At 44.8% G+C, this 18,819-nt stretch overlaps 1 protein-coding gene across 6 annotated transcripts in view; it reads left to right on the top strand.

Moving 5' to 3' along the window:
- The window catches only part of LOC139533827 (ankyrin repeat and sterile alpha motif domain-containing protein 1B-like), a 330,155-nt gene that overhangs the window by 177,187 nt on the left and 134,149 nt on the right, over positions 1 to 18,819 (top strand). For all 6 annotated transcript variants that reach the window (XM_071332244.1, XM_071332241.1, XM_071332242.1 and 3 more), the window contains exon 13: positions 2,752 to 2,894. In XM_071332244.1, the coding sequence (XP_071188345.1) occupies positions 2,752 to 2,894 (143 nt within the window). The remainder of the gene's footprint in view (positions 1 to 2,751; positions 2,895 to 18,819) is intronic.

The following is an 18,819-nucleotide window of genomic DNA, read 5'->3' as shown; positions in this document are numbered from 1 at the left end:
CTGTAGCTCTACAGGAACAGGGTTGGAGTTAAAACCTACAGGACTGTAACTCTCCAGGAACAGGGTTGGAGTTAAAACCTACAGGACTGTAACTCTCCAGGAACAGGGTTGGAGTTATAACCTACAGGACTGTAGCTCTACAGGAACAGGGTTGGAGTTAAAACCTACAGGACTGTAACTCTCCAGGAACAGGGTTGGAGTTAAAACCTACAGGACTGTAACTCTCCAGGAACAGGGTTGGAGTTAAAACCTACAGGACTGTAACTCTCCAGGAACAGGGTTGGAGTTAAAACCTACAGGACCGTAGCTCTACAGGAACAGGGTTGGAGTTAAAACCTACAGGACTGTAGCTCTACAGGAACAGGGTTGGAGTTAAAACCTACAGGACTGTAGCTCTACAGGAACAGGGTTGGAGTTAAAACCTACAGGACTGTAGCTCTACAGGAACAGGGTAGGGTTGGAGTTAAAACCTACAGGACTGTAGCTCTACAGGAACAGGGTTGGAGTTAAAACCTACAGGACTGTAGCTCTACAGGAACAGGGTTGGAGTTAACCTACAGGACTGTATCTCTTCAGGAACAGGGTTGGAGTTAAAACCTACAGGACTGTAGCTCTACAGGAACAGGGTTGGAGTTAAAACCTACAGGACTGTATCTCTCCAGGAACAGGGTTGGAGTTAAAACCTACAGGACTGTAGCTCTACAGGAACAGGGTTGGAGTTAAAACCTACAGGACTGTAACTCTCCAGGAACAGGGTTGGAGTTAAAACCTACAGGACTGTAGCTCTACAGGAACAGGGTTGGAGTTCAAACCTACAGGACTGTAACTCTCCAGGAACAGGGTTGGAGTTAAAACCTACAGGACTGTAACTCTCCAGGAACAGGGTTGGAGTTAAAACCTACAGGACCGTAGCTCTACAGGAACAGGGTTGGAGTTAAAACCTACAGGACTGTAACTCTCCAGGAACAGGGTTGGAGTTAAAACCTACAGGACCGTAGCTCTACAGGAACAGGGTTGGAGTTAAAACCTACAGGACTGTAGCTCTACAGGAACAGGGTTGGAGTTAAAACCTACAGGACTGTAGCTCTACAGGAACAGGGTTGGAGTTAAAACCTACAGGACTGTAGCTCTACAGGAACAGGGTTGGAGTTAAAACCTACAGGACTGTATCTCTACAGGAACAGGGTTGGAGTTAAAACCTACAGGACTGTATCTCTACAGGAACAGGGTTGGAGAGCCCTGCGTTAGGAGACAGAGAATATTGTGTTCTTCATTTCACCTGTCACATAGTTTTTCATTATGAAGCTTACCGGTAGTCCCCAGTCACGTGGTGTTTGTTTACAAGCACAATGACGACAGACGAGCCTTGTGAGTCACTGGGCTGTTTTGAATATACTGAGCTGCAGGGAACGGGGAGGGAGGAGGTCCATTCTCAAATGGAACAGTCATCTGTGGTGCTCGGTCTTGTTGTCAACAAGGCAGCATGTTGGATCGTCCAGAAACATACAACATACATTTTCCATCAAATATACAGTACCAGTCAAAAGTTTGGACACCTACTCATTAAAGGGTTTTTCTTTATTTGTACTATTTTCTACATTGTAGAATAATAGTGAAGACATCAAAGCTATGAAATAACACATATGGAATCATGTAGTAATCAAAAAAGTGTTTAACAAATCAAAATATATTTAGATTTTAGATTCTTCAAAGTAGCCACCCTTTGCCTTCATGACAGCTTTGCACACATGATTCCATATGTGTTATTTCATAGTTTTGATGTCTTCACTATTATTCTACAATGTAGAAAATAGTAAAAATAAAGAAAAACCCTTGAATGAGAAACTTTTGACAGGTACTGTATAAAAAAAAAATTATAATTATTTTTCATTGGAAAGGCAGAAGTGTTTTTATCAAAAGCAATCACTTTTGCATTGGAAAACACAGAATGCTAATAATTACTACACGTACTTAATTAGGCCACTTTTTTGTTTTGACCCCCGGGAGATAACATGTCCCCCTGGTCCTCTTGAGAAGGATACCTCTGTGTGATTCCCCATGTCTGTGTCAAGGTATAATTGGACAATTATTTGAGCGTCTGTACGTTTGTGTAGCACGACAAGGACTGACGGATAGACTACACGTGCACGGACACACATACACACACACTTGTGGGAGCGTGTGTACGTCTCTCTTGTTGGTTGGTGATTGAAATGGATGGTTTTCCCTTTAATGTGGGTGAGAAATTAGATTCTGTCCACCCTCTGCACTCGTTTCCCCTCTCTTTCCTCTCCTCCCTCTCAGTTTCTTATTTTCTCCCTAACTGATCACACACTGGGGAAATCAACTCTGACATCTGAGTCCTCGTCAGGCCACTCTTTCCCCTCTCACGCCTTCAGAGGTGTGTGTGTGTGTGTGTGTGTGTGTGTGTGTGTGTGTGTGTGTGTGTGTGTGTGTGTGTGTGTGTGTGTGTGTGTGTGTGTGAGACATTTAAGACAGAAAGAAAGGTGTGCTCAGTGTAAGGTTGGCCATTTGATCACACATGGCAGCTGCCACATGTGAGGTTCACATCTGAACGAACTCCAGTGGAAATGCATTGCATCCTTGACCCTCCATGGATACCTGCTGTTCTGTCTCTCTGTTTGGATTGCTCTTCATTTGATCCAGGCTTAATTAAATCGACCCCCCTTCTCTTGCCTCCCTCTCTCCCCCCCCCTCTCTCTCTTTCTCTCTCTCTGTCTCTCTTTCAAGGCCACTCTCCCCAGGTGACAGTGACTGAGCCGGAGCTGTGTAACCATAGGAACAGCTCCTCACCGACGGGGCCTACTCCAGACTGCTCTCCCCCTTCCCCAGACACTGCCCTGAAGAGCATTGACAGAGTCATCCGCCCACAGGTGAGCCACATAATGTAAACCTCCCCCGCGCCCCACACACACACACACACACAAGGTGAATGGTGTATTTGGTTGAGTGAAGCTGTGTAGGGATGTGGAACCACAAATAGCTGTGACCTCTAAAGTGATCTTAGCAGAAGGTAATAGGTCTTTCACATTGGAAGAATATGCAATTCTAGAACAGTAATGTTTTTATTCAATGTATCATGTCGCAATGACAACCTCTCTCTTGCTTTCTCCCTCTCTTTGTAACTCTCTCATCTCTCTCTTTGTATCTCTCTTTCTCTCTCTCTCTCTCTCTCTCTCTCTCTCTGTATTTCTCTCTCTCTCTCTTTGTATCTCTCTTTCTCTCTCTCTCTCTCTCTCTCTCTCTCTCTCTCTCTCTCTCTCTCTCTCTCTCTCTCTCTGTATTTCTCTCTCTCTCTTTGTATCTCTCTTTCACTCTCTCTGTATCTCTCTTTCTCTCTCCTCGTTTTGCCAGTGCAGTGTGATGCTAGTATCACACACACAGGAGTTTACGGTTGCTGCAGCAGATTTCAATATCTACCTCTCTCACAAATACACATTGACCCCCCCCCCCCCCGACCCCAACATGCACACACTGTCTATTTTAAATGTTTACATTTGCATATTTATATTTAGCAGGCATTCCCTGCTACTGCTGTGTGTTCTCAGAGTGAAATACACAATTAAAGAGCAGAATATGCACCAGCCTAATAACAAGCTAGAGTATTAGATTCCATGATTAATTCTTGAAACTTTATTTATTTTCATATCATTGCTCCCTCTGGCTCATTTGTTGTGTAATACAGTCTGTGTAGTCAATAGAGCTTAAACACTGGCTGTATCACAACCGGCCGTGATTAGGAGTCCCATAGGGCGGCGCACAATTGGCCCAGCGTCGTCCGGGTTTGACCAGTGTAGGCCGTCATTGTAAATAAGAATTTGTTTTTAACTGACTTGCCTAGTTAAATAAAGGTTAAATAAAAATGTCTAAATAAAAACTGGTGCCCTTGGGAACAGATCTAGGATCAGCTTACCCTCCCTAAATTGTAACCATAAGGGAGGGAACAGAAAAAGAGACATTAGATCAGTATCTAAGGGGATTTTGTCCGACATACAAGATCATCACCATGTCAGAAAAGGGTATCGGCTCATGTCACGATGTGAATACCTTTTGTTCTTGTCGTTCTTTATTCTCCTTTCTGATCTGTTCTGCCATCTGGCCATGTTAGATCCCCAAAAACTCTTGATCTCTGACGGGAGAAGACAGGAGCAGAAAAAAGGAGGGATGTGACAAAGGGATGAGAAGATAAAGAGGGGAGATTTGTGGTGTGTGTCTGTCTGTCTGTAAGTCTTTGTCAGGGGTGTTATCTGACAGACTTGAGGCCGTACCGCTGTTCCTACACCCCACTGGCTAAATGCCTGACTTCACTGCTAAGCCGTGTGTGTGTGTGTGTGTGTGTGTGTGTGTGTGTGTGTGTGTGTGTGTGTGTGTGTGTGTGTGTGTGTGTGTGTGTGTGTGTGTGTGTGTGTGTGTGTGTGTGTGTGTGTGTGTGTGTGTGTGTGTGTGTGTGTGTGTGTGTGTGTGTGTGTGTAAAGTAAACACATGACACACCTCATGTTTGGGGGGGTAGGCATGTTGCTTCTACACACACACACATATATATATACTGCTCAAAAAAATAAAGGGAACACTAAAATAACACATCCTAGATCTGAATGAATGAAATATTCTTATTAAATACTTTTTTCTTTACATAGTTGAATGTGCTGACAACAAAATCACACAAAAATTATCAATGGAAATCAAATTTATCAACCCATGGAGGTCTGGATTTGGAGTCACACTCAAAATTAAAGTGGAAAACCACACTACAGGCTGATCCAACTTTGATGTAATGTCCTTAAAACAAGTCAAATTGAGGCTCAGTAGTGTGTGTGGCCTCCACGTGCCTGTATGACCTCCCTACAACGCCTGGGCATGCTCCTGATGAGGTGGCGGATGGTCTCCTGAGGGCTCTCCTCCCAGACCTGGACTAAAGCATCCGCCAACTCCTGGACAGTCTGTGGTGCAACGTGGCGTTGGTGGATGGAGCGAGACATGATGTCCCAGATGTGCTCAATTGGATTCAGGTCTGGGGAACTGGCGGGCCAGTCTATAGCATCAATGCCTTCCTCTTGCAGGAACTGCTGACACGCTCCAGCCACATGAGGTCTAGCATTGTCTTGCATTAGGAGGAACCCAGGGCCAACCGCACCAGCATATGGTCTCACAAGGGGTCTGAGGATCTCATCTCGGTACCTAATGGCAGTCAGGCTACCTCTGGCGAGCACATGGAGGGCTGTGCGGCCCCCCAAAGAAATGCCACCCCACACCATGACTGACCCACCGCCAAACCGGTCATGCTGGAGGATGTTGCAGGCAGCAGAACGTTCTCCACGGCTCCAGACTCTGTCACATGTGCTCAGTGTGAACCTGCTTTCATCTGTGAAGAGCACAGGGCGCCAGTGTCGAATTTGCCAATCTTGGTGTTCTCTGGCAAATGCCAAACGTCCTGCACGGTGTTGGGCTGTAAGCACAACCCCCACCTGTGGACGTCGGGCCCTCATACCACCCTCATGGAGTCTGTTTCTGACCGTTTGAGCAGACACATGCACATTTGTGGCCTGCTGAAGGTCATTTTGCAGGGCTCTGGCAGTGCTCCTCCTAATCCTCCTTGCACAAAGGCGGAGGTAGCGGACCTGCTGCTGGGTTGTTGCCCTCCTACGGCCTCCTCCACGTCTCCTGATGTACTGGCCTGTCTCCTGGTAGCGCCTCCATGCTCTGGACACTACGCTGACAGACACAGCAAACCTTCTTGCCACAGCTCGCATTGATGTGCCATCCTGGATGAGCTGCACTACCTGAGCCACTTGTGTGGGTTGTAGACTCATGCTACCACTAGAGTGAGAGCACCGCCAGCATTCAAAAGTGACCAAAACATCAGCCAGGAAGCATAGGAACTGAGAAGTGGTCTGTGGTCACCACCTGCAGAACCACTCCTTTATTGGGGGTGTCTTGCTAATTGCCTATAATTTCCACCTTTTGTCTATTCCATTTGCACAACAGCATGTGAAATTTATTGTCAATCAGTGTTGCGGACAGTGGACAGTTTGATTTAACAGAAGTGTGATTGACTTGGACTTACATTGTGTTGTTTAAGTGTTCCCTTTATTTTTTTGATATATATACACACACACACACACACACACACATATATATATACACACACACACATATATACAGTGGGGAGAACAAGTATTTGATACACTGCCGATTTTGCAGATTTTCCTACTTAAAAAGCATGTAGAGGTCTGTAATTTTTATCATAGGTACACTTCAACTGTGAGAGACGGAATCTAAAACAAAAATCCCGAAAATCACATTGTATGATTTTTAAGTAATTAATTAGCATTTTATTGCATGACATAAGTATTTGATACATCAGAAAAGCAGAACTTAATATTTGGTACAGAATCCTTTGTTTGCAATTACAGAGATCATACGTTTCCTGTAGTTCTTGACCAGGTTTGCACACACTGCAGCAGGGATTTTGGCCCACTCCTCCATACAGACCTTCTCCAGATCCTTCAGGTTTCGGGGCTGTCGCTGGGCAATACGGACTTTCAGCTCCCTCCAAAGATTTTCTATTGGGTTCAGGTCTGGAGACTGGCTAGGCCACTCCAGGACCTTGAGATGCTTCTTACGGAGCCACTCCTTAGTTGCCCTGGCTGTGTGTTTCGGGTCGTTGTCATGCTGGAAGATCCAGCCACGACCCATCTTCAATGCTCTTACTGAGGGAAGGAGGTTTTTGGCCAAGATCTCGCGATACATGGCCCCATCCATCCTCCCCTCAATACGGTGCAGTCGTCCTGTCCCCTTTGCAGAAAAGCATCCCCAAAGAATGATGTTTCCACCTCCATGCTTCACGGTTGGGAGGGTGTTCTTGGGGTTGTACTCAACCTTCTTCTTCCTCCAAACACGGCAAGTGGAGTTTAGACCAAAAAGCTCTATTTTTGTCTCATCAGACCACATGACCTTCTCCCATTCCTCCTCTGGATCATCCAGATGGTCATTGGCAAACTTCAGACGGGCCTGGAAATGCGCTGGCTTGAGCAGGGGGACCTTGCATGCGCTGCAGGATTTCAATCCATGACGGTGTAGTGTGTTACTAATGGTTTTCTTTGAGACTGTGGTCCCAGCTCTCTTCAGGTCATTGACCAGGTCCTGCCGTGTAGTTATGGGCTGATCCCTCACCTTTCTCATGATCATTGATGCCCCACGAGGTGAGATCTTGCATGGAGCCCCAGACCGAGGGTGGTTGACCGTCATCTTCAACTTCTTCCATTTTCTAATAATTGCGCCAACAGTTGTTGCCTTCTCACCAAGCTGCTTGCCTATTGTCCTGTAGCCCATCCCAGCCTTGTGCAGGTCTACAATTTTATCCCTGATGTCCTTACACAGCTCTCTGGTCTTGGCCATTGTGGAGAGATTGGAGTCTGTTTGATTGAGTGTGTGTACAGGTGTCTTTTATACAGGTAACAAGTTCAAACAGGTGCAGTTAATACAGGTAATGAGTGGAGAACAGGAGGGCTTCTTAAAGAAAAACTAACAGGTCTGTGAGAGCTGGAATTCTTACTGGTTGGTAGGTGATCAAATACTTATGTCATGCAATAAAATGCAAATTAATTACTTAAAAATCATACAATGTGATTTTTTGGATTTTTGTTTTAGATTCCGTCTCTCACAGTTGAAGTGTACCTATGATAAAAATTACAGACCTCTACATGCTTTGTAAGTAGGAAAACCTTCAAAATCGGCAGTGTATCAAATACTTGTTCTCCCCACTGTATATACATATATATACACATACACATATACATACACACACACATATACAGTTGAAGTCGGAAGTTTACATACACTTAGGTTAGAGTCATTAAAACTCTTTTTTCAACCACTCCACAAATGTATTGTTGTTAACAAACTATAGTTTTGGCAAGTCAGTTAGGACATTTACTTTGGGCATGACACAAGTAATTTTTCCAACAATTGTTTACAGACAGATTATTTCACTTATAATTCACTGTATCACAATTCCAGTGGGTCAGAAGTTTACATACACTAAGTTGACTGTTCCTTTAAACAGCTTGTAAAATTCCAGAAAATGTCATGGCTTTAGAAGCTACTGATAGGCTAATTGACATAATTTGAGTCAATTGGAGGTGTACTTGTGGATGTATTTCAAGGACTACCTTCAAACTCAGTGCCTCTTTGCTTGACATCATGTGGAAATCAAAAGAAATCAGCCAAGACCTCAGAAAAAAATTCTAGACCTTCACAAGTCTGGTTCATCCTTGGGAGCAATTTACAACGTCGGATAACCCCTTGGATCTCGAGTTACCTGACTGCTCCTCCATCCCAATCTCTCGTTCTGTCCTTTTCTCTCTCCCTCCCCTCTGGTTAATTTCTCAGACTGTTTGATGTCTTCTCTCTCTCCAAACACACTGGTGATGCACAGATAGCATGGGCTGGTTATCAGGGATATTGAGACCTTGTGTGTGTGCTCGCTCGCACACATGTATGTAGACCTTTGATGCCTTCCTTGAGACATTTCCCTGATAAACCTTAGTCTTCTATCTCCTGTTGTGCTGCCAGTCTCTCTCTCCAGCTCCAGTGATCTACCATGTCCAGATGAGACACTGGTTATACCTGGAAGTATTGGAGATAACACAGTTACACACAAACGTGTGAACACACACACGCTCCCCATCTCAAACAGACAGACACACGGAAGAGTGTGATAAGTGCATACTATAGATTAGACGTAGATATAGGTGACATAGAGAGGTTGAGTGGATGTAGAAGCATGGTATGCAGATAAGAGGGCACGGCGTGAAGAGGGCACAACAAAACATATTCCCCCTCAGGAGACTGAAAAGATTTGGCATGGGTCCTCAGATCCTCAAAAGGTTATACAGCTGCACCATCAAGAGCATCCTGACTGGTTGCATCACTGCCTGGTATGGCAACTGCTCGGCCTCCGACCGCAAGGCACTACAGAGGGTAGTGTGTATGGCCCAGTACATCACTGGGGCCAAGCTTCCTGCCACCCAGGACCTCTATACCAGGCGGTGTCAGAGGAAGGCCCTGAAAATGGTCAAAGACTCCAGCCACCCTAGTCATAGACTGTTCTCTCTGCTACCGCACGGCAAGCAGTACCAGAGCGCCAAGTCTAGATCCAAGAGGCTTCTCAACAACTTCTAACCCCAAGCCATAAGACTCTTGAACATCTAATCAAATGGCCACCTGGACTATTTGCATTGTCCCCTCCCCCTTTTACACCTCTAATACTCTCTGTCGTCATCTATGCATAGTCACTTTAATAACTCTACCTACATGTAAATATTACCTCAACTAACCGGTGCCCCCGTACATTGACTCTGTACTGGTACCCCCTGTATATAGTCTCACTATTGTTATTTTACTGCTGCTCTTTAATTACTTGTTACTTTTATCTCTTATTCTTATCCATGTTTTTTTAAACTGCATTGTTGGTTAGGGGCTCGTAAGTAAGCATTTCACTGTAAGGTCTTCACTTGTTGTATTCGGCGCATGTGACTAATAAAATTTGATTGCTGTCGTTGACTGAAGCCACTCTGTATTCATGGAAGAGAGGGCATCGTAAAGTATTCAGACCCCTTCACTTTTACCACATTTTGTTGCGTTACAGCCTTATTCTAAAATGTATTAAATACATTTTTCCCTCATCAATGTACACACAATAATACCCCTTAATTACAAAGTGAAAATAGTTTTTTAGACATTTTTGCAAATGTATTCAAAATAAAAACAGAAATACCTTATTTTCCATAACTTTTCAGACCCTTTGCTATGAGACTCGAAATTGAGTTCAGGTGCATCCTGTTTCCATTGATCATCCTTGAGATGTTTCTACAACTTGATTGGAGTCCACCTGTGGTCAATTCAACTGATTTGACATGATTTGGAAAGGCACACACCTGTCTATATAAGGTCCCACAGTTGACAGTGCATGTCAGAGCAAAAACCAAGCCATGAGGTCGAAGGAATTGACTGTAGAGCTCCGAGACAGGATTGTGTCAAGGCACAGATCTGGGGAAGGGTACCAAAAAATGTCTGCAGCATTAAAGGTCCCCAAGAACACAGTGGCCTCAATCATTCTTAAATGGAAGAAGTTTGGAACCACCAAGACTCTTCCTAGAGCTGGCCGCCGGGTCAAACTGATCAATCGAGGGAGAAGGGCCATTTGCTAAAAGGCTTAAAGGACTCTCAGACCATGAGAAACAAGATTCTCTGGTCTGATGAAACCAAGATTGAACTCTTTGGCCTGAATGCCAAGCGTCTGGAGGAAACCAGGCACCACTCATCAGCTGGCCTATACTATCCCACTGTGAAGCATGGTGGTGGCAGCACACAGCCAAGACAATGCTGTAGTGGCTTTGGGACAAGTCTGTGAATGTCCTTGAGTGGCCCAGCCAGAGCCTGGACTTGAACCCGATCGACCATCTCTGGAGAGACCTGAAAATAGCTGTGTAGCGTCGCTCCCCATCCAACCTGACAGAGCTTGAGAGGATCTGCAGAGAAGAATGAGAGAAACTCCCCAAATACAGGTGTGCCAAGCTTGTAGCGTCATACCCAAGAAGACTTGAGGCTGTAATCGCTGCCAAAGGTGCTTCGACAAAGTACTGCATTAAAGAGTATGAATCCTTATGTCAAAGTAATATTTAAGTTGGGTTAATAAAAAATAAAAAATTAGATACATGTTGGAAAAACTTGTTTTTGCTTTGTCATGATGGGGTATTGTGTGTAGATTGATGAGGGAAAAAACAATTGAATCAATTTTAGAATAAGGCTGTAATGTAACAAAATGTGGAGGGGGGGGTTATGTGTGTGATTTGATATAATAAGTGTCTCAGCGTCTCCGTTTTGTCAGTCAAGCAGGCGAACACATGTGCATGCACACACACCCACACACACAATCACTTTGCCATTTAAAGTTCATGAATCTGTTAGTAGGGAAGTAGACATGGCAGGTAGCCTAGTGGTTAGAGCGTTGGGCCAGTAACCGAAAGGTTGCTGGATTGAATCCCTGAGCTGACAAGGTAAAAATCTGTCGTTCTGCCCCTGAACAAGGCAGTTAACCCACTGTTCCTAGACTGTCATTGTAAATAAGAATTGGTTCTTAACTGACTTGCCTAGTTAAATAAAGGTGAAATAAAACATTTAAAAAAAACATCAATCACTGATCCGCTGGGGTTGTGTTTACAGACCGTGCTGCTCACACACACACACACACACCATGATCAATGATCTGTGATTATCTCTGTTTGGTTTGGCGCCAGATTGTGTAAGGGAGAGTGGAAAGACAAGAGAAAGACGGTGAAAGACTAAGTGCTTTAATGGGACTGAGAGGGAGATGTTGAGGAAGATAGATAGGGGATGAGAGGGAGATAGATAGGGGATGAGAGGGAGATAGATAGGGGATGAGAGGGAGATAGATAGGGGATGAGAGGGAGATAGATAGGGGATGAGAGGGAGATAGATAGGGGATGAGAGGGAGATAGATAGGGGATGAGAGGGAGATAGATAGGGGATGAGAGGGAGATAGATAGGGGATGAGAGGGAGATAGATAGGGGATGAGAGGGAGATAGATAGGGGATGAGAGGGAGATAGATGGGGGATGAGAGGGAGATAGATGGGGGATGAGAGGGAGATAGATGGGGGATGAGAGGGATATAGATGGGGGATGAGAGGGAGATAGATGGGGGATGAGAGGGAGATAGATAGGGGATGAGAGGGAGATAGATAGGGGATGAGAGGGAGATAGATAGGGGATGAGAGGGAGATAGATGGGGGATGAGAGGGAGATAGATGGGGGATGAGAGGGAGATAGATGGGGGATGAGAGGGAGATAGATGGGGGATGAGAGGGAGATAGATGGGGGATGAGAGGGAGATATTGAGGGAGGTAGGGGATGAGAGGGAGATGTTGAGGGAGATAGATAGTGGATGAGAGCGCGATAGATAGTGGATGAGAGTGAGATAGATAGTGGATGAGAGGGAGATGGATAGGGGATGAGAGAGATAGTGGATGAGAGGGGAGATGTTGAATGAGAGATAGTGGATGAGAGGGAGATGTGGGGGAGATGGATAGTGGATGAGAGGGAAAGGGAGATGGATAGTGGATGAGAGGGAGATGGATAGTGGATGAGAGGGAAATGTTGAGGGAGATGGATAGGGGATGAGAGGGGAGATGTTGAATGAGATAGTGGATGTTGAGGGAGATGTTGAGGGAGATAGTGGATGAGAGGGAGATGTGGAGGGAGATGGATAGTGGATGAGAGGGAGATGTTGAGGGAGATAGATAGGGGATGAGAGGGAGATAGATAGGGGATGAGAGTGAGATAGATAGGGGATGAGAGGGAGATAGATAGGGGATGAGAGGGAGATAGATAGGGGATGAGGGGGAAATAGATATGGGATGAGAGGGAAATAGATATGGGATGAGAGGGAAATAGATATGGGATGAGAGGGAGATAGATATGGGATGAGAGGGAGATAGATATGGGATGAGAGGGAGATATTGAGGGAGATGGATAGTGGATGAGAGGGAGATGTTGAGGGAGATGGATAGTGGATGAGAGGGAGATGGATAGTGGATGAGAGGGAGATGTTGAATGAGAGATAGTGGATGAGAGGGGAGATGTTGAATGAGAGATATTAGATGAGAGGGAGATGTTGAGGGAGATAGTGGATGAGAGGGAGATGTTGAGGGAGATAGATGGGGGATGAGAGGGAGATGTTGAGGGAGATAGATGGGGGGTGAGAGGGAGATGTTGAGGGAGATAGATGGGGGATGAGAGGGAGATGTTGAGGGAGATGTTAAGGGAAATGGCTAGTGGATGAGAGGGAGATAGATAGTGGATGAGAGGGAGATGTTGAGGCAGATGGATAGTGGATGAGAGGGAGATGTGGAGGGAGATGTGGAGGGAGATGTGGAGGGAGATGGATAGTGGATGAGAGGGAGATGTGGAGGGAGATAGATAGTGGATGAGAGGGAGATGTTGAGGGAGATAGATAGTGGATGAGAGGGAGATGTTGAATGAGATAGATAGTGGATGAGAGGGGAGATGTGGAGGGAGATAGATAGATAGTGGATGAGAGGGAGATGTTGAGGGAGATAGATAGTGGATGAGAGGGAGATGTTGAATGAGATAGATAGTGGATGAGAGGGGAGATGTTGAATGAGAGATACTAGATGAGAGGGAGATGTTGAGGGAGATAGTGGATGAGAGGGAGATGTGGATGGATATAGATAGTGGATGAGAGGGAGATGGGTAGTGGATGAGAGGGAGATGTTAAGGGAGATAGATAGTGGATGAGAGGGAGATGTGGAGGGAGATAGATAGTTGATGAGAGGGGGATGTAGAGGGAGATGGATAGTGGATGAGAGGGAGATGTTGAGGGAGATAGATAGTGGATGAGAGGGAGATAGATAGTGGATGTTGAGGGAGATGGATAGTGGATGAGAGGGAGATGTTAAGGGAAATGGCTAGTGGATGAGAGGGAGATAGATAGTGGATGTTGAGGGAGATGGATAGTGGATGAGAGGGAGATGTGGAGGGAGATGTGGAGGGAGATGTTAAGGGAGATGGATAGTGGATGAGAGCGCGATAGATAGTGGATGAGAGTGAGATAGATAGTGGATGAGAGGGAGATGGATAGGGGATGAGAGAGATAGTGGATGAGAGGGAGATGTGGAGGGAGATAGATAGTGGATGAGAGGGAGATGTGGAGGGAGATGGATAGTGGATGAGAGGGAGATAGATGGGGGATGAGTGGGAGATAGATAGGGGATGAGAGGGATATATTGAGGGAGATAGATAGTGGATGAGAGGGAGATGTTGAGGGAGATAAATAGTGGATGAGAGGGAGATGTGGAGGAAGATGGATAGTGGAGGAGAGGGAGATGTTGAGGGAGATTGATAGTGGATAAGAGGGAGATGTTGAGGGAGATAGATAGTGGATGAGAGGGAGATGTTGAGGGAGATAGATAGTGGATGAGAGGGAGAGAGGGCAATGGAGTTTCAGTGAGAGAGAATTAGGAAAAAAATAATTAAGTAAAGAGAAGTTGCAAGGGAGGCAGCGTGACTGACAGAGAGAAAGTGAAAGATAAAGATGGAGAGTAAGAGTGACAGGGAGAGCGAGAGTGACAGAGAGCGGCAGAGTGAGAGAGGATAGTGGAGTGACCTTCTGCCAGGTACTTACTAACGAGCCGACAGGGAACGTCTCCGCCCTGCCATTACCCAGGTCACTTCACTCCTAGTACCGGCCAATCAGCAGACAGACCTGCCTCTGCCCCTTGTCCCTTTAGAACATTGTAGCTGAAACACACTGCTGTCTACTGTCTCAGCTAGAACTGACTGGTAATAGGCACCATTTTAGATTGTGTAACTGTGAGAAAGACTTCTGATTTTGCTAAACTAGTTTTCATAATTGGTGGGTGTGTGCGGGTGGGGAGTCTGACTGATTAAGGTTTTGATTTCACACCCATTAGGGTGTCAAAGGCCCTGGGGCGTTGAGACTGTACAACGCTGCTGAAACATCCAGGCTAACGTTAACCAATTGTATGCTAACTCCAACACACACAGAGACTGGTCCAGGCGCTAGCGAATGCTAACTCCAATGCTCAGATTGGTCCAGGCTAACCAACGCTAACTCCACCACTCACAGACACTTTCCCAGGCTAAAGTGCTAACTCCAATGCTCAGACTGGTCCATGCTAAGGTGCTAACCAACGCTACCTTCACAACTCACCGACACTTTCCCAGGCTAATGCTAACCAACACTAAGTCCACCACTCTCTCTCTCCTCCGCTGTTCAGGAATTCACTTTGCATATCCCCCTTCATATCTGATTGGAACAGACATGGCTCAATGACAGCTGACCTATCCTGTCAGAGTGCTGTGAGTTGTGAGTGAATCCCGATGCCCCTGAATAGGTGTGTCCTGTTGGGGCCCAGATAATAAATGCAATGTTGTGTGTGTGTATGTGTGAGTTTATGCATGTGTGGTAATGTACTTGTCCTCTTGGTCAGTTGTGCACCGGGGACTCCCACTCCTCTTTCTATTCTGGTTAGAGCCAGTTTGCGCTGTTCTGTGAAGGGAGTAGTAAACAGCGTTGTATGAGATCTTCAGTTTCTTGTCAATTTCTCACATGGAATAGCCTTCATTTCTCAGAACAAGAATAGACTGACGAGTTTCAGAAGAAAGTCCTTTGTTTCTGGCCAATAATAGTGTTATACATTATTTATGAATGTCTGCCTCAGCTCTGCCACTCTTCATATTTTCAAGCATAGTTGCGGCTGTTCATGTTATGGGTATGCTTGTAATCGTTAAGGACGGGGGAGTTGTCCAGATGAAACATTTACAAATGGAGCTAAGCACAGGCAAAATCCTAGAGGAAAACCTGGTTCAGTCTGCTTTCCACCATACACTGAGCTATTAATTCACCTTTCAGCAGGACAATAACCTAAAATGCAAGGCCAACTTTCCACTGGAGTTGCTTACCAAGAAGACAGTGAATGTTCCTGAATGGCCGAGTTACAGATGTTGACTTAAGTCTGCTGAAAATCTATGGCAAGACCTGAAAATGGTTGTCTATCAATGATCAGCAACCAATTTGACAGAGCTTGAAGAATGTTGAAAAGAATAATGGGCAAATGTAGCAAAATCCAGGTGTGGAAAGCTCTTATAGACTTACCCAGAAAGACTCACGGCTGTAATCGCTGCCAAAGGTGCTTCTACCAAGTATTGACTCGGGTGTGAGTATTTCTCTAAATCAGATATTAATGTATTTCATTTTCAATACATTTGCTAAAATATCAAAAAACATGTTTTCATGATGTGGTATTGTGTGTAGATGGATGAATAAATACAGTATGTAATCTATTTTGAATTCCGGCTGTAACACAACAAAATGTGGAATAAGTGAAGGGGTATGAATACTTTCCGAATGCACTGTATATTGTAATGTTCTGGTTACTGCCTTTTGCTGTGTCGTTTCCTGCTTTGTATGGCTGTGTTGCTAAGGCAACCCCTTTGGATTTGGAAACTAAATGACTTTAAGCACGCCGAGAGGAAAGGTTATTTAGAAATACACTTTATCAAGGAGAATCAACTCAAACGATACTCAAGTGAATTTTCCTCCTTTATTACATTGATTTAAAAAAATCTGTACTTAATTATTGAAATATACTGACAGGACATATAATCATTAGACTAATATGAATGATGATGTTTCCTTCCCCTGATACAACGTTACAAAATGAAGTGTGCGCAAATGGCAATAATGAACATGTCATCAAGATATTATTTTATCTTCCATGAGCTGTTTCCCATTCATTAGTGTAGATTATATCTTTCCACTCCCTCCCTTGTTCCCAGAGAGGCTTTGCACACACACGCGCTCGCACACACACACTTCCAGCTCCATCAATTTACCCTGGAATCTCCCAACCGGCACTAGGCCCAATTAGAATAATGACTATCCATACATTAACCCTCAATTCCTCACTCACACCTGGCGTCTGCTGGAAATAATGGGTTTCACCATTGGGCATGACATTAAAAGAATAACACACTGTACACACGTGCGCATACACACACACACACACTAACACACTCTCTCTCACTCTCTCTCACATGCACATATACACTCTCTCTCGCTCTCAATTCAATTCAAGGGGCTTTATTGGCATGGGAAACATATGTTTACATTGCCAAAGCAAGTGAAATGGATCAACAAAAGTGAAATGAACAATAAAAAGTGAACAGTAAATATTACACTCACACAAGTTCCAAAATAATAGACATTTCAAATGTCATGTCTATATACAGTGTTGTAACGATGTGAAAATAGTTAAAGTAGAAAAGAGAAAATAAATAATCATAAATATGGGTTGTATTTACAATTGTGTTTGTTCTTCTCTGGTTGCCCTTTTCTTGTGGTAACGGGACACGATTCTTCCTGCTGTGATTGCACACTGTGGTTTTTCACCCAATAGATATGAGAGTTTATCAAAATTGGATTTGTTTTCTAATTCTTTGTGGATCTGTGTAATCTGTGGGAAATACATGTTTCTAATATGGTCATACATTTGGCAGGAGGTTAGGAAGTGCAGTTCTGTTTCCACCTCATTTTGTGGGCAGTGTGCACATAGCCTGTCTTCTCTTGAGAGCCAGGTCTGCCAACGGCGGCCTTTCTCAATAGCAAGGCTTTCCTCACTGAGTCTGTACATAGTCAAAGTTTTCCTTAGTTTTGGGTCAGTCACAGTGGTCAGGTATTCTGCCACTGTGTACTCTCTGTGTAGGGCCAAGTAGCCTTCTAGTTTGCTCTGTTCTCTCAATTCAATTTAAAATCTCTCTCTCTCTCTGACTCTCACACACACATGCATATACACCTCACTCCGGTGTGAAAAGGGGCTTTGCCTAATGAGCATGACATTAACACATGCAAGCACACACACATACACAAATACACAACTAAATGAGTGGTTTGTGTCAGGTGGGGGAGATTAATAATAGAAGAGGGAGTGTTGCTCCTACTCCACCTCTTTCTCATGTTCCCTGATCTGAAACGTCTCCTGCTATTCCATGTGGAACAGTAACTTTACAAAAAAACTGACGTAGAGTGTGTGTTTCTCCGTGATTGTGTGTGCGAGTGTGTGTGTGCTCTGAACAGGCGTGGCGTGTTTATTAACCGTCCAATTGTCAGCCATGACATGTTCATTAGCTGGCCTTGCATTGTGAACACTGAGACTCTTGAGAGGTGTGTCTAAGGTCTTAATGAACTGGGAGGGAGGGAGGGAGGGAGGGGGAGGAAGGGCGGATGGAGAGGGAGAGCGAGAGGAAGAGAAGGGGGAAAGAAAGAGGGAGAGGAGTGTAGCATCACCGAGGGAGAGGAGAGAAGTGTAGCATCACCGAGGGAGAGGAGAGGAGTGTAGCATCACCGAGGGAGAGGAGAGAAGTGTAGCATCACCGAGGGAGAGGAGTGTAGCATCACAGAGGGAGAGGAGAGAAGTGTAGCATCACCGAGGGAGAGGAGAGAAGTGTAGCATCACCGAGGGAGAGGAGAGAAGTGTAGCATCACCGAGGGAGAGGAGAGAAGTGTAGCATCACCGAGGGAGAGGAGAGAAGTGTAGCATCACAGAGGGAGAGGAGAGAAGTGTAGCATCACAGAGGGAGAGGAGAGGAGTGTAGCATCACAGAGGGAGAGGAGAGGAAAAATATATAATGTGAGGATGAATGTTGATGAATACAGTCATTATGATGAGGATTACATACACAAGGAGAGAGACACACATTCACCTACTTTGTACTCCTATGTTGTGTTCACTTATTCAAAATACGGGGCAGACCTGGCTCCTGCTCAACAGCTGGTGAATCTCCAGACCTTCAATCTTCATTGGCCGTGTCTTGAGGGACATGCAGTAGCTCATACACTGATACAAATACCAGAAACATGTCAAATATACAGTGCCGTGAATAAGTATTTGCCCTCTTTCTAATTTTCCCTACTTTTGCATATTTTTTATCTGATCTTCAACCAAAACCTAATATTAGATCAAGAGAACCTGAGTGAACAAATAACACAACTACCTATTCATTTCATAAACAAAGTTATGCAACACCCAATTCCCCTGTGTGAAAAAGTCATTGCCCCATTTCACTCAGTAACGGGTTGTGCCATCTTTCACTGCAATGACTCCAACCAAACGCTTCCTGTAGTTGTTGATCAGTCTCTCACGTCGCTGTGGAGGAATTTTGGCCCACTCTTCCA

This window comes from Salvelinus alpinus, chromosome 11 (genome assembly GCF_045679555.1).
Source record: "Salvelinus alpinus chromosome 11, SLU_Salpinus.1, whole genome shotgun sequence".
NCBI classification, from domain to species: domain Eukaryota; kingdom Metazoa; phylum Chordata; class Actinopteri; order Salmoniformes; family Salmonidae; genus Salvelinus; species Salvelinus alpinus.
This window is presented reverse-complemented; position numbering and strand designations above follow the sequence as displayed.